We start from the raw sequence: 26004 nt of genomic DNA, 5'->3' as shown, positions 1-26004 counted from the left end.
TGGGTAGATGTTCCCGATCTCTGCCTTATGTTTACTTATGCTTGTTCGCTTAGAGATGTCTGAACTAGTTGCAGAGTGACTGTTATTATCAGCACACGCACACTGTGCAAATTATAACTCCATTATTATTTGTAAATATTTGATATGAAGAAATTTAACTGCATTTATCTATTTGTACTATCACAAAAAATATCATCACATTTGGCAATGACAGAACAAGAAAGCGGGTAGGCTCTAAATACAATTTTTAATTTTTGAATGCTTTCAAAAATTAAAGTTTAAAATTATTTAATCAGTTATTTATGTAGTGTCCTGTCAATAGTGATAACCAAGAATTGATAGAATATCTGGATCAAAAATTGCATATAGCCATTTCAAACACACCACTTGATATTTAATAGTTATGTCTAGAAAGCAAGATCAAGCTTCTCATTAAGGAACCTGGAAAAACTAGTGTGTTTGGGAATTTTATACAAAGTCAATACTTAAAGTCTTCCTTAATAATACTTGGAATTTTACTGATTTTAGTTCTTGTTATATCATACGTAATTTTGTTCTGCTGCTGCTGCTGCTGCTAAGTCGATTCAGTCGTGTCCGACTCTGTGCGACCCCAGAGACGGCAGCCCACCAGGCTCCCCCGTCCCTGGGATTCTCCAGGCAAGAACGCTGGAGTGGGTTGCCATTTCCTTCTCCAATGCATGAAAGTGAAAAGTGAAAGTGAAGTCTCTCAGTAGTGTTCGACTCCTAGCGACCCCATGGACTGCAGCCACCAGGCTCCGCCGACCATGGGATTTTCCAGGCAAGAGTACTGGAGTGGGGTGCCATTTGTTCTACAAGGCTCCAAATAAACACCAAAATACTCTGCCACTTAGTGCTATAAGAACTGCCATTTCCTGTGTGCACCTTGACCTAAAAAAGATAAACCATGGAATGGGGTAGAATGAACCAATGTGCAAAATAGGCTGCACTGTCACATACACAAGGTTTCACAGGAAACATAAGAAAATTATTTACTTGCAACATTAACATTCTAAGGATACCGCTCCTGGCTCCTCTCCCTTCTAAAATTCAGATGTCAGAATTAACACATGTACTGCCATCAATATTGTTCCATCTCAAAAACCCTAGGAGAAATAATTTTCAGATCATATATGGTCTCCCTCTGCTGCCAAATCTTGTTCACCCTCCTCTGTTTAGCCGAGCACAGCTCTGAAAACCCAGCCCAGTGACCCCTTCCTGCCCCTCCCCCAACTTCCTCTTATCTTCTGCTTCGGACCTTGTCATACATCAGTTTATCTTTCAACATACAATAATGGCATCTTATGAGCAACCTGAGAGGCTCTCTATTTTCATTTCTTCATATCCCCCACAGTTCTGAGTATATGTTAAGCTCTTAGTGGTTACCACTAATTGCCAAAATGCTGTTTGGGAAATCAGATCAGCTAATATGTGGCTCAGATGGTAAAGAATTTGTGGGAGACCCGAGTTATATCCCTAGGTTGGGAAGATCCCCTGGAGAAGGGAATGCTACCCATTTCAGTATTCTTGCCCGGAGAATTCCATGCACAGAGGACCCTGGCAGGCTACAGTCCATGGGGCTGCAAAGAGTTGGACACAACTGAGAAATTAACACTTTCACTTTCTTTTCACTTTTAATCATTTTTCTTTCTATTTTAAGTATAATACATATTCATTCTTGAAATATGAAAAATAAAACATAAAGAATTAAAATTACTCAATTCTACTATTCAGAAATACCACTTTCTACATTTTTATCCCTTTTCTTTTTATACACCCCTTGCTATTATTTAAAACATAATTTGGAAAAAAAAAAACAGGGAAACAAAATTTGAATCCTCTACATACAGTCAAGTGTTTGTTTTTTCCATTTAATAGAAGTGTTAAAGTTTTCCCCACATCATTAACTAAATTATGATATATCTAGATATTTTACAAATATTAAAATGATGTCTTAGAACAGTGCTTCCCACATTTTCATGAGCATACAAATCACTTGGGATATTGTAAAAATACAGGTTCTGGTTCAGTAGTTCTGAGATGGGTTCCAAGAGTCTGCATTCCTAACAACCTCCCAGAAGATGCTGATCCTGCTAGTCTGTGGACCACATTCTGAGTAGCAAGGGCTTAGAAGATATATATTCCATTAACGAGGAACACTTAAGTACTTCCTGGTGTTAGGCTATATGCAGTAAAATATGAAATCAATGGAGTGATAAGAATCCTTACATACAGTGTGGGAATAATACAAATGTTTATCATGTGCATACTAAGGGTGCATAGAGACACAAAGATAATTAAAAATCTAACTCCTGGTCAACGTCAATAGGTATCAATGTTTTCAAGACACTAGAGTGTTCCATAGCGGTAGAAAGCCCATCACTGGTTTCCAGGGAACAAAAGGAAAGGCAAAAAGGGAGGAAACTTTCAGGGGTGGTGGATGTTCATAACCTTGATTGTGGCGGTATTTTCATGGATATTTTATATATATGTGAAATCTGTTAAAACAACAGATTGTGCACTTTAAATATATGCAGTTTGCTGTTTGTCAATTATACTTCCATAAAGCTATTTTTTAAAGTATAGGGGAAAAAGTCACAAAATGCATTCCAGAAAGGTTGTATTAATTTACATCCTACCAGCAGCATACGCAAGTGCCTGCCTCATTACCTGTCAGCACTATGATTCCTAAAGGAAAAAAACACACAGTGCTAATCTAGAAAGGCAAAACCTCTCATTTGTTTGAATGTGTGTCTCTAATTACTAACAGGCTGAAATATTTTTATGTTGATCAGCTCATCACTCGTTTTTCTTTTGTAATGTGTATCTTATCAAACTATAGGAGTTCTTTACTTAGATATGTCATAAATATATCACCTATTTTTTTTCTCTTGACTAGATGTTTACATTTGTGTGACATAATGCAAATGGACATATTTTAAAAGTTTAAGAATCAAAAAATAAAACTAAAAGCCAATCCTAACACTGCTCAAAACACAACCAAAAAAAGGTCAAGACTCAAAATAAAACATTAAAAAAAAAATCAAAGTCTTTTACATCTATTTCTTTCACAAGATGGCTGACTTATTAGCATAAGACTGCATCAGAAGCAAGTCATATATATATATGTATCCAACTTTATATCTTTCATATTCACTCTTTCAGTTGGTTAATAAAGTAGGTTATTTTATCCTCTTTAGAGTTTGGTACTAAAATGTTAACATATTTTGTGATTTAATCAGAAAGAGTCAGAATTTAGATTTATAAACTCCCATCTTTTACTGATTGATCCTAATTGTGTGAGAAATGGGTCCATGAAATCAAACTGGACTTAAATGGTTTTTGTTTTGAATAAACTGAATGAATACCAGAAAAGGAAAATATTTATATATTTTCCTGGAGTGGAGAGTAAATCTTAATCTTGAGAAGACTTATATATTATTAAATTGCTTTTCTTCCCTCTATACCTTCAGTCTCACAAGATTTTTTCAGACTACACAGCAATGAAGAATGCCAGTACTAGTAATAACAGTGAAAGAGGAATGCTAGTTCCTCCAAAGAATCCATAAATTTGTCCAATCCTTTGAAAATGAGTCATAATTAAGTCATTAGAAAAAATTTACACATGTATTTACTATTTAAAGAATGAAAATTTTAGTTCCCTAATAGATTTCAACTCTTGTTCTGAAGCTTATAAGATTAAATCATTTGGTTAAGTATGTAAAACTAGATGATGTCCAATCTGGAATAAAAGTCCAGATTTCCTAATACACAAGCTGCACAAAGCAGAAAAGGAAATAATGTGGAAATCAATGATGTGGCTGAAACTCCAGAAAAATCAAATTCTTGAACCTTTACTTCCTCATCCATAAAATGAGGGAGGTTGGTTAAATGATTGATGTGTTTCCTTTCGGCTCTAACCTTTTCTAAATGCAGGGAGGATACGCTGATAAAACCTGTGACAGACGCAGTCATATTGCTAGAGATTTTTTATTGCCAACTTGGGGTTTCTCAACTACTTTTCTTGTAACTCCGTACGAGCTCAGGTTCAAATTCCAGTCCTATCCTACTTATATAGCCTTTATAAATAATTTATCCTCTTATTAGATAAGAGGAAATAAGGGTCCCAAGAGATTAATAGCAACTACACGTCACAACAGTTAAGATAATGGAGAATATACCCAAATGCTTAGCAGTGCCCAGCACAGAGTAAGATGTTCAGTAATTGCACTGTGTATCTGTCTGTGTATCTGGGGTATCTCAGTCCATCCCGGCTGACATTAACAGAATGCCATAGACTGAGCAGCTTATAGACAACAAAAATTTATTTCTCACAAATAACTGTGGGAGAGGTTTGGAAGTCCAAGATCAAGGCAGATTCTGTCTGGTGAGGGCCCCTTTCCTGGTTCACAGATGGTCATCTTCTCATTGACTTCACAGGGAGAAGTGATAGGGAGCTCTCAGAGGCCTCTTTCGTAAGAGAACTAATCCAGTTCATGAGACCTCCACCCTCATGATCTAGTCATCTCCCAAAGCTCTACCTCCAAATACTATCACAGTGGGGGTTAGGTTTCAATAAATGAATTTCAGGGGTGGTGAGGGGGTGAGGCACAAACATTCAGAATTTTGCATGCAGGTAAAATAATACCAACACACACATGGTAAAACCTGCTATATCCCCAGCAACTCAAATATTAGACAGACAGGCATATGACAAATGTGAACAAGTATTTCCACAAAAGAATTACACACATAACTGAAAAATAGCCCCCAGGTCTGGCTCACAAGAGTTCAGCTATATATATTTAGTTTAAAAGAATTTGTGAAACGGTGAGCGCAGAGGGGAAGAGGGAGAAAGGAAGAAAGGAAGAAAGGAATGACCTTAAAGAGGCAACCCACCGCCTATCAGTCTTAAGGAATTTGGACTCCTTGCTATCTGTGTTATCTCATCTCTGTTTCTCTTAGTTTGGTTCACAAACCACTTCCACTTGGAATGCTTCTTACAACTGCAGATGTCCGATACTCACTCATTTTTAACATGCTACCTCCTTAATTTTTATACATTTTTAACTTGCCTTTGACTATGTGGATCACAATAAACTGGAAAATTCTGAAAGAGATGGGAATACCAGATGACCTGACCTGCCTCTTGAGAAACCTATATGCAGGTCAGGAAGCAACAGTTAGAACTGGATATGGAACAACAGACTGGTTCCAAATAGGGGGAGTACTCAAGGCTGTATATTATTACCATGCTTATTTAACTTGTATGCGGAGTACATCATGAGAAACGCTGGGCTGGAAGAAGCACGGGCTGGAAGAATCACAAGCTGAAATCAAGATTGCCAGGAGAAATATCAATAACCTCAGATATGCAGATGACACCACCTTTATGGCAGAAAGTGAAGAGGAACTAAAAAGTCTCTTGATGAAAGTTAGAGAGTGAAAAAGTTGGCTTAAAGCTCAACATTCAGAAAATTAAGATCATGACATCTGGTCCCATCACTTCATGGGAAACAGATGGGGAAACAGTGGAAACAGTGTCAGACTTCATTTTGGGGGGGCTCCAAAATCACTGCAGATGGTGATTGCAGCCATGAAATTAAAAGATGCTTACTCCTTGGAAGGAAAGTTATGACCAACCTAGATAGTATATTGAAAAGCACAGACATTACTTTGCCAACAAAGGTCTGTCTAGTCAAGGCTATGGTTTTTCCAATGGTCATGTATGGATGTGAGTTGGACTGTGAAGAAGGCTGAGCACCGAAGAATTGATGCTTTTGAACTGTGGTGTTGGAGAAGACTCTTGAGAGTTCCTTGGACCGCAAGGAGATCCAACCAGTCCATCCTAAAGGAGATCAGTCCTGGGTGTTCACTGGAAGGACTGATGCTAAAGCTGAAACTCCAATACTTTGGCCACCCGATGCAAAGAGTTGACTCATTGGAAAAGACCCTGATGCTGGAAGGGATTGGGGGCAGGAGGAGAAGGGGACGATAGAGGATGAGATGGTTGGAGGCCATCACCGACTCGATGGACCTGAGTTTGAGTGAACTCCGGGAGTTGGTTATGGACAGGGAGGCCTGGTGTGCTGGGATTCATGGGGTCGCAAGGAGTTGGACACGACTGAGTGACTGAAATGAACTGAACTGGAGAACCTAGTCCAATTGCTTTGTGGCCAGTGCTTGAAAATGTTGTCCATAACTGAGTCCTAAAATAGCTTAGATTCCAAGCCGAGGACTGCCCACATCAAATTACCTGCAAACCATCACAACTGAGAAACCAGTTTTTAATGCATCAAAGCTAATGAGAAACAGTAAAATCTACAGCTCATGAATCTGTCGGGTATCTGGGTACTGGAAGGAATAGGTACTACTGCAAAGATGACCCTTCTGGAATTTTCTCAGCATATTCTAAAGTGCCAGTAACAACATTTCTTTCATTCTTAACACTAATTTTAACAGTGAACTGAAGTAACACTTTGTATGATAGTGAGCAGTCAGGTAAATTACATCGACAACTGAATGATAGTATTTATTAAAGTTATTTTTACAAATTCAGGTCTCCAAACACTAAAAGGTTGCTTTTCACTCTAACATGTGCTTTGCAAATGTCTATCAGCAGCAGACAGTGCTTTGGGTGAGTAGATTTCAGTCTTCAAAACTGCGGCTGCATCCTTCATCTCTAGCTTTTCCACCTCCCAATTATTGACCTTACCAAAGAAAGAGGAAAATAATCAGTTTGCAGGAAGATGATGACATATAAAAGCTAGTTTTGACACCCAAGGATATTAAAATAACATCAAGCCAACCACTTACAATTTATGCACATTTTTAAAAGTTTAGTTATGACTATATATACTAGGGCTGAAGAAAGCTCTCACAGTGAAAGTTACAAAAACTTTAAAGGTCCTCTAAAGGGTGCAAACATTTCTTTTTTGGGATAATCTTCCTTAGAATATACATAATAGCCAAAATGAAAAAAAAAAAGTGTTACAGATTAGCTCATTAGAGAAACGGGCCATCTTAACTTTGATAATCCAGGCATGATCCAGTTTTAGATACTAAAGTATCATAACGAAGATTCAAATGTTTACATTTCACATTATATGCAGGACCAAATGACTGGCATTTAGATCAATCCTAACATTAATATAAATATAAACTTATTTGTATGGTCCTCACTCCATACAGATATCTTGAGGCTACTCAAGTTTTGGTGTTCAGAATCAAATGAAGTACAGAGAGGGAAGAACTATCCTCTTACAACCCTCCAGCATTTTCTAGTAAGAAATATCCTTAATGGCCTCACACTGACCCATGAAAACAAAGCTTTAATCAACATCTTTTCTTCTCCTGTTTAAGATAACCTAGAAACTGAATACGGTTTCATGTTCTTAAATAGGAAAATATATTATTTACATTTTTCCACTTAAAAAAAAGGTTAAATTATCAAACCCCGAGTAAATGACTAGTAATCAACTGAGCAGAAACAAAATCATGTACCAGAAATGTTCTTTTTCAAAGAAAACAATAAGCAAAACACTTATTCCAATACTGTTGGCAGTTTTTCTAGTCCTGGTAACCAACTTCAACCATAACATTCCTGGCAGAATGAATACCAGTAATTGAAGATTATTTCATTTGCAATTTTTCTTACCAAGATTACATGAAAACCCATTATTTTCAAATGCCGCATTTTCATAGCAAGGTATCCTTTGGGGTGGGTTGAATCCAAACAGTAAGCAGATTTAGGAACACAGAGTACAGCTACTCTGAAAACAAAAAGACAAACTAGTTACTAATGAGATGACTGTGTACCACCTTGCTGTATTCTTGTTCTTTGGAGATTTCAAAGCTGAGCCCTCCACTGACCACATTCCTCACCATTCCCTCCTGTACTAGCCCTTCACTTCCTCATTACCTGGCCTGTGCAGACATTTCAGTATGTGAAGGCTACTTAGGAACCAAAAGCTTATAAAGATGTTTTATACAAATAGTATCTCTTAACCATCTTTAAGAATGGCTACATTCTTCATGAGGAAAATTTCCAGATATGAAAGCACCCATTTTAGGGCTTTCTTATACAGAGGTAATCGCTGATCTAAATATAATTATTTATGCCACTAGAAGTATTGGTGTAGATAACATTAAATGGAAAATGCTCTGTTTGCACATATTGTCTCCCCAAGAGAGAAGCATTTAAAAACCAAGATAGGGAGACCAAAAACAAGAGATAGACAAGACTGTTGAAAAGATAATATCTGTATGTGTAAAAAAAACTGAAGGTGTAATTTTTTTTTCATTGTTCACGGCCTTTTGGAAAGATTAAGTTCACTGGGGGAAAAAGACATTTGTATCCTTACTGTTTCCTGTGATACTATTCTGTTACCTGAGATAAAGAGAAATAAATTTTATATCTTTAAAGGAACACTGATTTCTCATTTCTTCTCAGTACTTTAGGCTGAGAGCTATTACATTATATAATTATGCCAGAACAGTTGAATTCCAGAAAAAGAAAAACGATCTTCCAATGAGGCCAGAGAGAAAGGCTTTCCTTAAGGGGAGATAGGCGCCACGTATAGGGAAGACAGAGGCTGAAAAAGACGGCCAAGGAGCAATGTAGATGGATTTGCAAAGGAGCAAAAGTTACAGAGCTGTGAGTGGGAAGTGATGGGCAGATAAAGAGTTTGAATCCCTACAGACTTTTTTCTGTACCTCTCTCTACGTATTCATGTCCTACAAAGCAGTAGGGGATGTAAGTCGCCTGGGGTCAGGATCCATCTGACTCAGCTCTGTGTGCCCTGCAGGCACTAGCAAAGCCATTCCACAAAGGCTGACTGAACATGGGGTGTGAACACAGGGTGTGTGCAACACGACCTGATCCAGCTGCTTACAAGGCAGAACGTGCTCTTGGGGAGCAGCATCAATTTATCCCAGAGACACCTTCTGTACTGTGTGAGGCAAGGCAACTACTTCTAATTAACCTCAATATGGTTCGATCCATATACAATATACCTTAATTAAAAAACTAAAGTTTTTCTACCTTTTGATAGGTTTGACTGGTAGAACAAAATATTTATACTGGGTATTTTATTTGGGTAGAAGTCTTAATTCTTTAGGATCACTATTTCATTATCTTGTCAAAAATTCACACTGTGCTGATGGTTTCAATTATGTCAATGTTGTTTGATTGCACTGTTTAGCTTTAAATCCTAATTTTTTAGAACTGCCTGTTTCATTAAATGGCCAACTCCAACCCACGGTCCTCAACTGCAGTGTCTACATATATACCTAAAGAGTAGACTAATGGATGAGACATCCCTAGGTACGTAATAAGCTCCATACAAATAGAAAGTCTTTGTATTGTTACTGCTATTTAATACAAAGTCTTTGAGAATTAAGATTTAAATACAGACAGCTCAGCAGATGAGTATGTGTAAACAACCTCTGAATATCTGTAGAAGTTACCACGTCCACATCAGAAAATGGATGCACTTGGGTCCGGTTAGCATCCATTCTGATTTCAAAATCTGGAAGAAAAAAAAAATTGATACTAATTTTTCAAACACTGCTCAGTGATTTTTTTTTGTTTAAAAATGACTACTACTACTACCAATAATGACAATGGCAACAGCTAAGGTATACTGAGCTTACTTACATGTGCCAGATACTAGTCTGGATTTTACATGTATTGTCTCATTTGTAGGTCACAGGAACCGTATGGGGTGGGTGCTATTATTACTGCCATTTTACACATAAGGAAAGAGGCTTGCGAGTGCTGAAAGCAGGGCACTAGTAAGCCGGGGAGTGAAAATCCACACCCAGGTAGTCCAGCTCCAGGGCCAACGCTGCACCACACTAAGCTGCCACAGTAAACTCCTAATCTTTTGTCAGAAAAAAATAAATATAAAGTAAAACAGAAGAAGCTCGTATAAAGTCCCATACCAATAAAATAATTATGTGGCAACTGTACACTTTGTGAGAAGCACCCTTCCCCCAGAAGGTCACTCAGCACTGCGGCAACCTTTGGCTGTGGACAGAAGGTTGTGGGGGGTAACTGTGGCAACGCCAAGTCCAGGTCCTTGTGACAAGGAGCATCATCGAGTTTTAGACAAGCAGCCACAACATGAAGCCTGTGAACATTCCTCTCCACGTCACCTAAAAAAAAAAAAAATGTAGTTAAGAAAAATATTAATGTCACATTAAAGAAACTGTATTAATGTACCTATAATTCTGATTATTTGCTTCTTATCAGGAGGGATTTCTCTATGTCCCCCAAGTTCCCACAGTGTGTAGATCTGTGCCTGTACCTGATAAGGTTTTAAGGTTTAAAATACCTTTCAAGTATTTTTCCTTGAAAAATTTCCTCACTCGTCACTAAACTGATGAGGAAATGCTCACGAATATTAAAACGCACCCTGATTAACTAAGGGCAAAGTTGGAACTAGAATTCAAGTCTCCTGGGTTCACAGCTGCTTTCCCTACATTAGACTGCTTGAAAAATCAGCACATAGTATTCCTCTGCCACACTTCAACTCTGAAATTTCATTCCACTGTTTTTAAAAGGATTTCAAATAACCCTATTTCCCAGATGTGGGCTTCCCAGGTGGCGCAATGGTGAAGAAGCCACCTGCCAATGTAGGAGACCCAAGAGATTTGGGTTCGATCCCTGAGTCGGGAAGATTCCCAGGAGCAGGAAACAGCAACCCACTCCAGTATTCTTGCCTGGAGAATCCCATGGACAGAGGAGCCTAGCAGGCTACAGTCCATGGCGTTGCAAAGGAGTCAAACACGATGAAGCAAATGAACATGGGCGTAAGCCTGATACTGCTTTTCCCTTAAAAAAAAAAAAAGAATAATAATAATATTTATTTATTTGGCTGCACCGGGTCTCAGTTGCACATGTGGGGTCTAGTTCCCTGACCAGGAATCAAACCCAGGCCCCCTGCATTGGGGACGTGGAGTCTTAGCCACTGAACCACCAGGGAAGTCCCTGATTTTCCTTCTTTTATAGTAAAAGACAATTAATTTTGGTTTTAAGAGTAAATAAATTCATTACTTTGCTAACTATTTGGTTTCTTAATCTAACAGCTGTGCCCTCATTATAGACCATGGGTGGCAAAGCTTTATAGCTGCAAAAGTTGACTAAACTTGGCTTCAAATGTGACATGTAAAGATTAGAAGTATAAATACCTCTGATATGGACATAAAGAGCAACTTGAACATTTAGTCTTTGTATAGGTGCATAAAGTGTAAGTAAAAAAAACAGTGACGATGTATTTCTTACTCCTGCCGGCTATGTGCAGGGTCTGTCATTAAAGGAGGCTCCACAGGGACTTCCCTCATAGCTCAGTTGGTAAAGAATCTGCCTGCAACGCAAGAGACCCTGGTTCAACTTCTGGGTTGGGAAGATCCAATAGAGAAGAGATAGGCTACACACTCCAGTATTCTTGGGCTTCTCTGGTGGCTCAGCTGGTAAAGCTGCAATGCAGGAGACCTGGATTCGGTCCCTGGGTTGGGAAGATCCCCTGGAGAAGAGAAAGGCTACCCACTCCAGTACTCTGGCCTGGAGAATTGCACGGACTGTATAGTCCATGGGTCACAAACAGTAGGACACAACTGAGCGACTTGACTTTACAGGTTTGCTGGCTTAAAGCATGGCCCTTTGACGTCACTATCTTTGGTCCTTTCATTAGGAGCACCTGCTCCAGAAGGTTTAACTGACACTGCTGCAACTGAGCCCCTATTGAGAATCACCAGGTAGCCTGGCAGTACTGCCTTATTTCAGTCACACTGCACACTGACATCCTACCTGACGTCAGCAGATCATCAATGATGTCCTTCTGAAGAAGCTGATTAATGAGGGCCAGGGGAAAATGGTTCATAAAGCAAAATGAACACACTGCATTTAACAGGTTTTCAGAAGATATGTGGTGAAGACTACCAGTCAGAGCACTGGCCATAACTTCTAGGAACCTAGAGGGGCAGAAAAGAAACTTGGCTTACAAATGAAAAGACAAGATCATAATAGCGCTAGTGAGGTGTCACAGGACCAACGGCTTTCAGTGGATAAAACCATCAGGCTTGCATCTGCACTAGGTCTTCACACATCTTTCAGGTCAGCTGACTCTCATAACAAATACACACATTCAGTAAAGGTGAGCTGCCATGGTATGTCTTACATAGAGCAGATATTTATAGGCTTTAACTCATTTAATTCCCATTCAAACTCTATGAGATAGATGTCATTATTATCCTCATAAGAAAAATGAGTAAATAGGCTCAGTGAGGTCGAGTAACTCGTCCAAGGGACACAGCCAGGAAGCAGCAGGGCCAACCCTGAAATCCAAGCTGTTAGGGTCCAGAGCCTTTTAACCACGGTGCTAGGCTTTTATCCTGAGTAAATCTACAAGGCCTGGAATGCCACTACAGGTTTATAACCTATTAAAATTCTGTTGCTATTAATGCTCTGAGCTGAAAGAACCACAGGCCTAATCGTACCACCTCAGCTACGGTTATGTAGGATAACTGAGCACAGATGAAGAGAAGGGAAATCAAGGTTAGTTGAGGCCATGGGCCCAGTGTGAAACTGCTAATAAAGGGCCGAGACACACTTTGAACCCAGGTCAGTTTGACTCTTAAGGCCTAAGTTATATTTCATTATACCAGAAAAAAAAAAGTAGTGCCTGCAAAGTACTCTGCTAGTGTACAGGAAAGAATGTAGACAGGGTGGCTTTGGGGATAAGGAGAATTACAGTAAGTAGAAAAGATGGCAAAAGCAAAGACCACTTGAAACTAAGCACAGAAATGGGAGCCCTGAAAGTGTATCCTATTCACGCTGTGCTAAGTGACCAGTGAGGCGCAGGGTACGTGTGCCCTGAAGTAAGCCCTTAGTAACAGTGAGCCACAAAGGGAAATGTCTGAGATCGACTGGGAGATCCCATGGCGGGAGGAGATGGATGACGAGAAAGGCTGTGGTAGGTCCTAGAGACAACAGTGAGGCAAAGGAGAAGCTGATGGGGGTCTGGAGGAGGCAGCCACAAGGGGTGGTCTGGAGCCCGAGGGGTGATCCCCCCTCCCGCTCCTCGTGCCACACTTCACCTTCTGCAACACTGCAGTCTGCGTCATTCCCTGCACGTAGTCCGCTGCTTCTTTCCCTCCTGACTTGAATAGAGTCCTTTCTACACCAGATGCTCTTTCCATGGCTACCTCCTATATCTTTTAAGATCTGCTCAGGTACCATCTCCTCCAGGGAGGACACTTGACATCTGCCCTGACTTTCTACTTCACCAGGCTAGCATCCTGGCACATTCCTTCTCTATCCCTAGGTAACCTGTACAAAACTCCGCCACTTCCATGTTCATGCTATATTTAATTGCCAACTTATGTCTACGTTACCCATTACATAGAATCATCTGGCAAAAAAGGATTATGTCTTACTCACTTTTGTCTTAAGTACCTAAGCACTTAATACAAGTTTTCTGACTAAATGAACAAATACAATTAGAGGAGAAAGAGGATAATATTATTGGAAAAGAAAGAGTCAAAAATAATCAGCTAAAAATTCACCAAGTTGTAAACACTGAATACGCACAGCTCTTTACATGCTGTTACTCATACCTCAATAGAGTGGAGCAGGAAATGGCAACCCACTCCAGTACTCTTGCCTGGAGAATCCCATAGACAGAGGAATCCATGGGTTGTAAACAGTTGGACATGAATGAGTAGCCAAGCACACAAAGTGGTTTAAAAAAAAACACTTGACATGGTACTTGATAAACAGTAAACAAAACAAACAAAAGACCAAGAATGAGCTGACTTTCAGAATTACTGATCTTGAGACCCCTGTGGAATCTCCGGTGACCATACACAACCCGGAGCTCAGGAGCACACTGATGGCCAGAGGTGCAATCCAGGATTATCTACAGGGTGGCAAGCACAGATCAAAAAGAGAAGAAACCAAAGGACTAGAGTGACAGAGTTGAAATGGTACATGTTTTCTTCCTAGGTCTTCCTAGGGCTTCAAACCCAGGAAGATATTCTAGATTTAGCACATTCTCTTTACCAGAGGCCATAACATAAATAAAATGATTAAGGAACAGCATGTGGATATACAAAGTGCTAAGTCAAATTTTCTACAACTCTCCTACCTAATCCATCTCTTCCAGTCAACTCACTTCCCAAATGCTTCGAGTTACTGCTCCTAAAACCTTTGCCATTCCACCCTAGCAGGCCATCTTCCTTTCTCCTTCCTCCATAAAGCATTCATTTGGTACCTATCATATTGCCTTCCTCTCAATATACATGACTTGCCTCCTTCTCTATCCTAAGAAGGATGGAGAACACAAACTTCTTTATTTATAGTCCTCAAAATACCAACTTCAGGCAACTGCACATTCATGGACATTCAGGAATTTCTTATTGATTAATCTCAATCTATTAGCGACTCTTATCACTCCTACTTCTCCAAAGGAGAAATGCTGAGGTAGGAGGGTAGAGTGAAACCGCAGTTCCTCAGTCTCAGCACGGCTGACAATCTGGCCTGGATAATTCGTTCTTGCAGTGCTGACTCGTGCACAGTAGGGCATTGGCAGCATCCCCAGCCTCCACCCACTAGAGAGTGTACAACAACCCTCTCCCCCCACCTCCCCAGCCACACAAAAACTAACGTCCCCAGATACTGCCAAATGTCCCCTAGGAGGCAAAACCATGGCCAATTGAGAACCAACGAGTCAGACGAAAGCAGAGCAGAGCAGACAAGTACAACATTCACGGTTCCCCCTCAGTATGACCTGTTCCTAGTTGTGTTTTGTTGAATTTCCTAACCTGTGTAGCTACTTAGGGTTACCTTTGTTATCCATCCTCTATTTCCAACGTAACAATTTTACTGGACCAAATTATCTCCTGGGACACCTACAGTCAACTGAAAAACTCCCTAACTATTCAGTGTTTGTTCTGTGAATTCTACGGAATTCATGCGGCTGTTTCTGGAGTTTTAATTACTACTCAGCTTAACAATGCTACTTACTCCAGTATTCTTGCCTGGAGAAACCCATGGACAGAGGAGCCTGGCAGGCTACAGTCCATGGGGTCGCAAAGAGTCAGGCACAACTGAGCGACTAACAATTTCACACTTTTCACTTTCACATCTTAACAGTATTTGTCAAGAAGGGGCAGGAGGAACATAGGAGCCAGCTTCATAATAAAACCAAGAGTGGGTAGTAGAGGAAGGCTGAATTTGGGGAGAATCTTTCCAACCTTTATTTCATGTCTATTCTGTGCCAGGCTCTGTGCTACGTTTAGAAACACAGGCACCTGGGTCTGACACTAGAAAGCTCTGCAATTGTGGAGAGAGGTTTATTGACAAATAACTGCAGCTATGTGTCAAGGTTCCACCAGAGATTTATATAAGACATGACAAGCACAGGAGCTCTGATGGAGACATAAAGGAAAGCACAGGACACATATAGGAAGTGAGTCTTTTTGGAACAATGGAGGGAACAGTGAGCAGCTGCTTTTCTTGGCCCAGCATTTCTTTGATCACCAGAGCCAAAGAAACGGGCATGTGACCCAAATTCGCTCAATCAGATTTTCTCTTCTGTAAATCTAGATCTTGAGAAAAAAAAACACAGGGACAAAAAGCTGATGGAGCCAAGCTGGGCATGCATGCTCAGCTGCTCAGCCATGTCCAACTCTTTGCAACCCCATGGACTGTAGCTTTCCAGGCTCTTCTGTCCATGGGATACTCCAGGCAAGAATACTAAAGCGGGTTGCCATTTCCTACCCCAGGGGATCCTCCCAACCCAGGAACTGAGCCTGTGTCTCTTGCGTCTCCTGCATTGGCAGGGGGATTCTTAACCACTGCATAAGCTGGGAGCCAAGCCACTTGGTGGCCAAGAAATGGCCTGTGAACCCTGCCACTGAGACCCTCAGAACTGCCACAGTTTATTCCTTCAAGGCCTTAATCTAATAATTACTGTGTATCAGGCACTACCTTAAGATTCTGACACAGGTTAACTCACTTAATCCTCATAACAATGATTATTAAATTGTACACTATGATTAGAAATAAGTCATTATTCATCCCCATTTTAACAGATGAAGAAACTGAGGTACAGGTAAGTTACAGGTAAGGTAAAGTTAAGTAGATAATGAATGGCAGAACTAAGATTCAAACCTAAGCAAGATGTCTCCTGGGTCTGCACTTTTAATCACTCTTCTAACAAATGACATGTTATATATGTTTCTGGTTTTTAACAAACCCTTAACTGATCTAGAGAAAGAAAGATGTTCTGGGTGGAAAGAAAAGGTCTGAAAGAGTCTGGCACATCTGAGAAATTGCTGTGTTTATTAGCAGAAATGTATGATTGGAGTTAAAATGAAAAGAACAGAAAGCGGTAGTTTGGGACCAAATAAAGAGCTAGGGTCAAAACTGAACTATAAACTAGGGTGCTAAGGGAATAAGTTGGGTAAAAGCTTGAAACGAAGTCTCCTACACTGAATTATCAAATACACTGCAAAGAACAACAACAAAAGAGCAAAAGCAAAGCGTGTATCTTTATCAAAGATAAAACTGTCTACCTTCATAAATAAAGAATATTATGCTTTATTTCTGGACAGGGATGGGTTTGCTTGTGAGGACTCATTGAGCTTTGTTAATCTTTTCTATAAATACGATATGCGGCAATAAAAAAGTAAAAATGAACAAGTACATACTCGTGGGTCTGGCATTTGTAGAAGTGATTGAGAGAAGAATATACATTAAGAATACCGACAAGGCTTTTCACATTTAGGAAGCCAGGTTCATCTGCTGCTTTCTTTATAAATAAGTCCATCAAACCAACAGGTCGAAAGCCAAAGTTTTCAAATAAAATGAGGAGAAAAAGAACCTAAAAAACAGAAAGAATTGAGGAAAAACTTCTTAAGAATTACAGTGTTATCAGAAATCTTTCCGATTTCAAACAGTTTAAATAGCAACAGAATTGTCCTGATTGAAAAATATTCCCTTAAAAGGAGTAATTATCTTTCCCTTATAAAATATCAAGTTAATAAGCCACCTCTTTTTATAAGCCGAGAAGCAGAGCACACAATGGTTCTCATTTCCAATGTCATTTAAAATAAATCCTTTCCTACATGCTTTTCACACAAAATCTCTGCAAATTACCTTTAAATATCCCTCTTCTGAAGTTTTTCAAAATGACCAAGTCAATTTCAAACTGCTTTCCTTTCCAAACCTAGACACTTCCTATATTCTAATAGATAAAAAATAACTCAAAAATTTCTATGTTCAATATTAAATACTAGAAGTGAGAATAGAGCTGAAATACATTGATTAAAATAAATGTTCGACTTCACCTCTCATTTCCCTCTTTATCATTCTTACAATAAGGACTTCTCTTTTCAAAATCAATTTCCATAGTAAACACAATATTCACCTCAACCTCCAAAGAGAACTAAGCCAGTAATCTAACAGGGTTACCTCGGCTTCACTATAAAAAGCAGCTTTTACCAGCTGCTTCATTTAGACATTTTATTATTAACACAGGCCCTGAACCTAAAGGCTCTTACCCTTGAAGAACCAAGCAAACTTTCCATACATAGAAGACAGTAATGACATTTTATTCTTCAAAAAGTTTAAGCCCATCATATTACCTATTTTTATTATTCTAAATCTAACAAAGGAAACACAGAAAGGCAGAAATAATCCTTAGTATCCAACCAAAGTACCATATAATATTATGAAAAACAGACTTTGGCAATACAATTTTTGTTTCAGACAGAAAGATGATCAAGATGTTGAACAGTATATAATAGGTAACACTCAGAAATTGTAAGGAGCTAATTTTTCAAAACCAATTCAGCATTGGAATATTTTGGAATCTAAACCACTTTAAAATGATAGAGAAGGATATCCACAAATTAATAAATTAATACATTTCTTGAAAGTTTCTGAGACTTATTCTAAACTACACATACTTACTTTTTTCAACTTCCAGATGTCAAAAGTTGTAGCCACATAATCTGCTATTCCTTTAAAAAGATCTATATTAATATATTGGAGGTCCTTGCAAGACTGCAATATGTTGATCAATATTTTAAAAGGACACCCATGGATGTTACCTTTAAGAATGAGTTAGATAAACAAAAATTACCAGACAATTTTTGACTGTAAGATTCAAGATACTATATACCCAGCACTTTTTTTAGAAAAACAGCACTGTATTTTGTAAAAACAAAAAACAATAATTACAGGTAAAAATAAACTTTAGATCTAACGATATCATCAGATATTTTTTCATATAACAGCAAACAAACAAAACAAATATAGTTCAGAACAGATCGGATGCTATAAACCATGTAAGAAAAATTCCCCTTACTTGTGACTCTCTTACTGCACTCATTCAGAAGGATAATGGAACGGTGATTCATGGCGGCCAGCACTGAAAACATGTGCTGGCAATTCAAAACAGAGAACTGGTCTAATTCTTTCAAGGCTTTCATCTAAAGAAAAATAAATTTTATCATTTGTGGTAAAATAAATTAAAATCTTATATTTAAATAAAAAAGGATAAAGTTTGAGCAAAATGACTCAGACATATAAAGGTATGTAAACACATCTACACATAAATATTTCTATTATTCCACTTAAGCAAAGTTATATCCAAAAGCACAACAATGTCCTCCTAATAAACTGACTTTAGGAGATGATAGCAAATCACAGGAAATATCTTTTTCAAATTTTACCCAACAAAGAAAATTCAGAAAGTATTACCTCCAATTTCCTTTTAAGACCAATCGGAGCATCTTTTCCAATACTTCTCATTACAGTTTGTAATGTGAAGACATGTTTTATTTTCCAAACTTGCTCATCAACTAGCATCCTGTCATCAAACACAACAAATACCACAGTCTTAGGATCTTAAAACAAGAAGAGAAATCTTAAAAGTCAGCTGGTCTAGTTCCTACTTATAGGCAAGGAATATGAAACCCAAAAAAATGAAATATCTGCCCACGAGAGTTTAAACAGTTAGTGAAAGCTCCAGGACCTGACCGGTATTCTTTTCTCTCACATTATTTTGCTATCTTTGTGCATAAACAAATACCAGGAGATTATATTAAGACATCCCAATGCATAGCCATGAAATTGGGAATTAAAAATTATTTTCAAAAACCTATGACATAAGATTAGGTGCATCAATTTTATAAAAACTCAACCTCCTTTGCAAGCTGGGCTACTGTCATGTGACCCCCACATAGTGCCCAAATAACCATTATGAACTGAGCATGTATCAGTTTTCCCCCGGCCCATGTTAATACTATGTTTTAAGATAATTTTAATGTTGTCCACACTTTTTCTTATACTGAATCCTGAAAGAAGCATTATTTCTAGCTTCACCTGTTCCAAAGTCAAGATTTAAGTTTAATAAGCTATTAAAGATCAGCTTCCCTTGTAGGTCAGTTGGTAAAGAATCTGCCTACAATGCAGGAGACCTGGGTTTGATTCCCAGGTCAGAAAGATCCCCTGGAGAAGGAAATGGCAACCCACTCCAGTACTCTTGCCTGGAGAATCCTATGGACAGAGGAGCCTGGCAGGCTACAGTGCATGGGGTCGCAAGAGTCTGACACAACTTAGCAACCAAACTGCCACTGCCACCAACAAAGTTTTTTACGCCCCCACTTAAAAAAAAAAAAGTTGTTCAATTTTCATCTTGGTTTTTGATTTGAGATAAGAGAAAAAGAGAAAGCCACTTGAAGAAAGTGTAAGAGAGTTCTCACCGCAATCCTGCCAAAAGAACATCCACATTCTTGCACGGCTCCATTGTGTTTAAGATAGTTGACAAAACTGAAAGACATTTCTCATCACACTCATTGATACGTTCCTATTGAAATGTAATCAAAAAACACTATAGGTAACGAGTTCATAGTAGATGACCTCACCCAAGCAAAACCACTGAACTGATGCTTTCAACTAAAGGACTAAGTATCAAACCAATTATTCAGAGTCAGTCCACAATAAACAGGAACTTTGGAAAATCAGTGAACTTTTCAAATAATTGATACACATTCTTTTTGTATCAACAATTTCTTTACACTTTCAATTACCACCGAAAATGATTTGACATTGATTATATTCCTCCACTTCTGAAATAACTTTCATCAAGCATTATTTTTACCCCTTCTTGAGACCGAAGGCCATCATGGTGAAAAGTGCAGTAATAAACCATAGGACAGTTTTTCCACCCCTCGTGAATCTTACATTGCTGTGCTTACAATTTCCCTATATTCTTTCCTGAGTATCAAACTGCAACCTCAGTTGTAAACTTTCTAATTCACATCTGCTGTCACATTTTACCACCACTATCTTGATCTCAAGAGGAACCCAGGCCCCCTGGATCCTTCTTTCAAACCCTTTGAATCAGGGTATTACTTTAGTTCCAGAAAGGGCCTAATTTAGAAAGTGAACAGTAATAGCACAGCTCACCTAGTGCTCTATAATTTAATCACAACTAGTCTATACACCTCACAAGAGTACTTGTAATCACACCTGCAAGATGTATGCTCCTTTGCTAAAATTACATGACCAACAAGCCACAATGCCTCAAATCAGAAGCAGATATTGATAAGAAATGGATACTGCTGGAAGGGAAAAAGGTCTCATTCCCATGAGAGGGTTTCCATTATAGCATTCCACCAATATCTCCTATAAAAGACAAGACCACCTGGCTAGGTGTTTGAAGGGCAAGCTTCACTGATGATATATTTCATACCTAGCTAAAATGTCTTTGCAACATTCCCACATGTTAGTGAGATACAATTATATGTATAGATAATCTGACCCCAAATACCGACTGGTCATATTTCACCAATGAAGATACTCTGATGATGGGAATACCTGTCCAAAATTCATTTAGAGAATCACTGACCAGGTAAAGTGACTTACTGCAATTACTTTTAAGTAACTATATAGGGAACAGAGTCTACCAAAAAACACAGATATTCTGCAGTTTAAATAAACACACACAATACAAATTAGTTACTGGTTGAAAACATATGGAAATCACAGTAATGTTAAAAGTTTAAAACTCTCAAATATCTACAAACTCAATAGGATACACGTCAGATCATCCTCAGAAAATTCCTATCTTTAAAAAAATTTTATTTAATTATGATCATTGAGTTTCAAAGTCTGAAGAGCCCACTCTTAAGAGGTAAACAATTACTTAAAGAAACTATTCTTTTTCTTGGCCAACCTGGTGTCATTTCAGTGACATTGGAGAGGACACTGACTCCTTTGTTTGAAACTAAAAGTGGTTCCCCCACCCAATTTCATTTTTCCAATAAATTTTCCACTCACAGAGTGATCTAAATACTAACTGGAGCAGCTTGACCTTTGCTTAAAATACTCCAGTGGACCCCCACTGCCTATAGCATAAAGGCAAACTCCTTAGCCAGGCATAAAAGGCTCTTTATGATTCAGCCTCTTTTTTCCCGGACCTCATGCCCTGTCATGACACCAACCCGTCCTCCTTGACAACCACAGGAACAATTTCCTAACAATTCCCTCAAACTCATAACCCCAATAATCCGTACTTCAACCACAGTGAACTACTTTCAGCTCCCCAACCTTTTCTCCAGGATTTGAACATACAGTCTTCTCTACTTGAAACACCATCTCCTTTGCTATCAACCTTCTCACTGACTGCTGGCCATCCCTTGCATTCAGCTTAGACATCATCTCCTACTGGGCTTGAATTTTAGCTCTACTATGACAAGGTGTTTGTTCATTAAACCAGCAAGTATTTATCAAAAACCTACAAATGGTGACATTAACAAATATGTGGCCTTGGGCAAGCTATTTAACCTCTCTAAGCCTAAATTTCCTAATCAGGAAGAAGTAACAATAACTACTTTTAAAAGCTACACTGAGAATTATATGAGACCATCCTCCTTTCAAACTCTGTATATATCACTGCTTCAAACAGTAATCTTGTATCCTTCTCCCCCATCACCTCTTCCCATCATGGAGGCATTCTCCCAACTAGGTTTGAAGCCCCTGGTTACACACTGTGTATATTTTTCTTTCATTGCACTAAAAGCTCTATGTGGCCCTTATTTTGTAATTGTATTCCCAATGATCAGTGCTACAATTTCGTAGTGTCTACAATGTCATAAATGTATGAATGAATATTGGTTATTTTTGTAATTGCCTACAAAGTATCTGTTGTCCCCTCTACATTACAAAGGCATGAATTATGTTCTCCATATCTTTACATCCCTAGTAACAAGTGTAATAACTAATCCACAGGTGACAGCCAATGAACACTTATTGCGTGAATAAATAAATTCAGTAGTTGTGACTTTAGCCAAGTTGCTTAACAATATCTCTTTCTTCACCTGCTAGAGTAACACCAACCTCACACAGCTATTGTGAAGATTAAACAGGACAACACAAGTAAACGGTATATAGGGAGTCAATAAATACTAGCTTCCTTCCCTTCCCTTCTCTCCTCCTTTCAACTACCCAACCTGTTCCTGTATATTTTGTCTCTCTTCCCCCTTTAGCTTATTCACTATTACTCAACTCCGGAGAAGAAAAATGGGGCAAGTGTTCATAAACTTCTAAAGCAAAAGAAAGATCTTGCTAACTTGAGGTATCTAAATAATAGAATATTAGACTCTATGCAGAAAGAAATGTAAACTACCATTCCAATGATAAGTTTCATTCAAGGAGGCTATATGTCTACTTCCTATCATTCTTTCAAGATTTGCTAAACCGAGTATATTCACACCTCCTTTTGATTTTACCTGGACCACCCTCAGCAAAGTCTGTACGAGCAGAGTGTTCTGAGGAATCCCAAGCTTCACTATAGCATGAAGACTAAACAGCAGGTTGTCGAAATACATGATCTTGGCTTCTCTCATAACGTGTTCACACAGCTGGTTAAACGCAGGGTGGTTAAACATCAATTGTTTTTCAAAGCGCTTCTGATCCTCGGACATGCGTTTGGCAACTGTCCACATGGCTGAGAAATAGTTACTACTGGGAAATTTAGGTGCTTTTGAAAATATATCTAACACATCACTCAGGGAATTACACTCCTGAGACAGTTTTTTACTGCTGATTAGGGTTGGTTTTCTTCTCTTGGTGAGAACATCTTCATCAGAGGCTTCCTGATGAAAGCTTTTCTTCAGTTCATTAACAGAGACAGGAAAGTGTTTTGAATCAAAGGACAGTCTTCTAGGACAACGTAGTTTGTCAACTGTAAATACTGTTACCGTGCTTATGCCCTTTTTTTGACAGCCATCACCTTCTGATTTAAAAATTAAAGCATCCTGAAACAGATATCTAGTAGATGAATGCATTTTATTACCAAAGGTATTTAAGAGGTTTCTTCGGTTCCAGTTTGAATAAGTAATATTTGGTCTGCAAAATGCCAAAGGACATAGCCTCACAGTTCTGCCTGTTGGAACTAAAGTACTGACTTGTCTGAGGTTCCATAAAAAGGAACCCGCTCTGTTATTCATTTTCTAGTTACTTAAGTACTTTCAAAAGACTTTAAAGTTATCAAGATGACACACATATCGCTTCTACATATGAAAAAAAACTCATGACTGCCGTCGTTTTCCTGCAGGGGAAGGGGTTATAAGAGAAATAAAAATTAGAGTAAAATTTCTACTTAAAAATATAAAACCCATGTAACAGAGACTAAAGTGGGGACTTAGGGAGACATTAAGATTTACCTTAAAAGGGTAAAACCATTTTACCAAATACGGGCTTCTTCCACCTCTACCACAATGTGTATACACAGTCTTAAAGGAGCAAGGTTACTTTGGAAGTAGTGGATGCATAAATAAGTCTTAAAAAAAAAAAAGTGGGTTTCTGACGGGAACGTTTTCATATAAAGCTTTCTTTGCAGTAAGAGATTTTACGGAGATGTCGGCAATAAAAATTAAGGGCTTAACCGTGATGGATACTTTTTAACCCGAGGATTTAACAGCAGCTAAACACGAACTGTTAAAATAAGGCCTTGGACAAGCACAACGGTTCAGGGGAGGAAGCAGCAAACTGAAGTGATGCTTGCTCGTGGCCTGCGTTTGGGAGAGAGATGCAACCAGTCTCACCAGGTCTCAGAACCGGTGTGAGGAGTCCGTGCTTCCGGAGCCGGGCCTCTTGGTATGAACCCACCTCCCTCAACTTACTTCCCGGGCAACTTCGGAGACCTTTCTCCGAAAGGCAAGAAGTCTAAGGCGTAGTACAACCAACTGTTCCGCTTAAGTTCGTCCTCCACTCACCTTAGAGTAGAAGCCTGTGATTGTAGACAGGCGCGGCCATGACAGTTTCCCCGCGAACTGAGCGAATCGCGAGATTTTACGGATCCCTCGTAGGTCAAAAAGTGTTTGTTCGCGGACGGTTGGAAATATTTAGAGTGAAGAAAGCCTACCGAAAAGAATGACTACTTTTTCTTAGCCGCAGGGAACAGGCACGAGGGAGACCGCATAGCTTTTAGTAGCAATATATAACTGTGCACCCCAACATCTTTCCAGCTGGGCGCCAGAGTCCGCGCTCAGCTGGCGAGTGCGCCTGCGCCAAGTCCTGGGCTGCTTGGTTACCTGGAAACGGTGGAGCCGCGGTCCCAAGCCCAGGGTCCCGGCTTTGCCATGGCCAAATTCGTGCTCGCGGGTGAGTGATACCCCGGTACACCCGCAGATCGCTCAAAACACCGACGACTGCCCACCTCCTGTGGCTGCCCCAGCTTCTATATGGGCCACCCAGGCTTTATTATGCTTTCATTCAAAAAGGTAAATTGAGCAGTGTGTACAAACACTGCCGGAAGCAGGATACAGTGAAGGGAAAGACATCCTTGCCTTCGAGGTGCTCTTGGTCTCACGGGATCCAGTAGCACTTAACAATTTTGATGGTGCGGTTAACGCAATGAGGGAAATGTGCACAGGGCTCTGAGAAGTGTGACACGAGCTGATTTATGAAAGTTTGAAGTAGGGAGGATATTCCAGAGAAAGGGATAGAGGCTAGAAGTCCCTGGATATGGAGGAAGTGACTGGACCTGCGTCAAGAATGGGAGCAGGAGGGCATGAATAGAAACACAAACATAGAGTACTGACTTGTGGACACACCGAGGGAAGAGAGATTGGGACAAGTTGAGAGGGTACCATTGAGGTATACACACTACCATGTGTGAAATAGATAGCTAGTGATTCTTTGTGAGGACCTAGAAGTGGGGATGGGTTGGGGGAGGCTCAAGAAGGAGGGGATATCGCTGAGTCATGCTGTACAGCAGTAACCAACACAACATTGCGAAGGAATTATCCTCCAATTAAAAATAAAAAATAATTTTTTTTAAGGCTTAAAAAAAAGAATGGGAGGAGGAGTCAGATCTTTGCCCTTCAGGGACACCAAGCGAAGGTGTTTGAGCTGTATCTTGAGAACAATGAGGAGTCATTTAAAATTTTTAAGCAGGCCGGTATCTTAATGAGTTTGCATTTTAGGAAATCCACCTTGTCAGCAATGGAGGAGAGAGATTGGAAATGTGGACTGATATCCAGAAAACCACCAAAGAGTGTCTTACTGCAACAGGCTGTTGTACCTGTCTCCTTTCCTTCTCAGCTAGTTTCTCAAGAGTAGACTGCTCTTCTATCTCCAGGTCTTAAATCTGGTTTCTACTTCTGTCTCCTTTCCAAAATGGCCCTCATCAAAATCACCAATGACTCTTACAGGAGCTGTCTGTCATTGTCTTATTTGACCTCTTGGAAGCGTCAACACAATTGACATCTCCCATCCGCCTGAAACCTATTTCCTTTGTTTCTTCTTTCATTCAGAATATTTTTGAGCAATGACTGACTGTATGCTGGGAAGACAGTGGTAAACAAATGTGCAAAGAAGCATTTGTGGTAATGGCCAGGCTAGGTTCTATCAGAGCAGTAGCAGTGGCAGGGAACCTTATTTAGGCAGAGACTTCCTGGAGAAAG

General features: G+C 39.3%; 2 protein-coding genes across 4 annotated transcripts in view; one reads left to right on the top strand and one right to left on the bottom strand.

Annotated features, from left to right (window-relative positions):
- Positions 1-6524: 6524 nt before the first annotated feature.
- FASTKD2 (FAST kinase domains 2) lies at positions 6525-24599 on the bottom strand. The gene is made up of 12 exons (XM_069574487.1): positions 24313-24599; positions 22825-23645; positions 19795-19898; positions 18791-18899; positions 18396-18519; positions 17999-18138; positions 16735-16907; positions 11831-11994; positions 9964-10176; positions 9464-9548; positions 7676-7790; positions 6525-6728 (listed from the first exon to the last, which is right to left on the bottom strand). Exons 2-12 carry the CDS (start codon positions 23542-23544, stop codon positions 6609-6611), a joined length of 2067 nt encoding a protein of 688 aa, XP_069430588.1. The 5' UTR covers positions 23545-23645; positions 24313-24599; the 3' UTR covers positions 6525-6608.
- The window catches only part of MDH1B (malate dehydrogenase 1B), a 32199-nt gene continuing 30751 nt past the window's right edge, over positions 24557-26004 (top strand). The window contains exon 1 of one of the 3 annotated variants that reach the window (XM_069574490.1): positions 24557-24700. In XM_069574490.1, the coding sequence (XP_069430591.1) occupies positions 24679-24700 (22 nt within the window). In that variant the 5' untranslated portion in view covers positions 24557-24678. Of the gene's footprint in view, positions 24820-26004 lie in introns of all 3 variants that reach the window. The other 2 variants (XM_069574488.1, XM_069574489.1) reach the window with 2 other exon arrangements.

The sequence above is a fragment of the Ovis canadensis genome, chromosome 2 (genome assembly GCF_042477335.2).
Source record: "Ovis canadensis isolate MfBH-ARS-UI-01 breed Bighorn chromosome 2, ARS-UI_OviCan_v2, whole genome shotgun sequence".
NCBI classification, from domain to species: Eukaryota; Metazoa; Chordata; class Mammalia; order Artiodactyla; family Bovidae; genus Ovis; species Ovis canadensis.
This window is presented reverse-complemented; position numbering and strand designations above follow the sequence as displayed.

Bases quoted from the DNA above. Each gene is read 5' to 3' on its own strand.
- FASTKD2 (XM_069574487.1), bottom strand. From the start codon at position 23,544: ATGAATAACAGAGCGGGTTCCTTTTTATGGAACCTCAGACAAGTCAGT. The intron at 18,900-19,794 runs GTGAGAACTCTC...GTTTGATGACAG, and splicing joins GTTCTTTTGGCAGGATTGCG to GATGCTAGTTGATGAGCAAG. The intron at 7,791-9,463 runs GTTGTTTACACA...TTTTGTTTTCAG, and splicing joins ACTTCTACAGATATTCAGAG to AGTAGCTGTACTCTGTGTTC.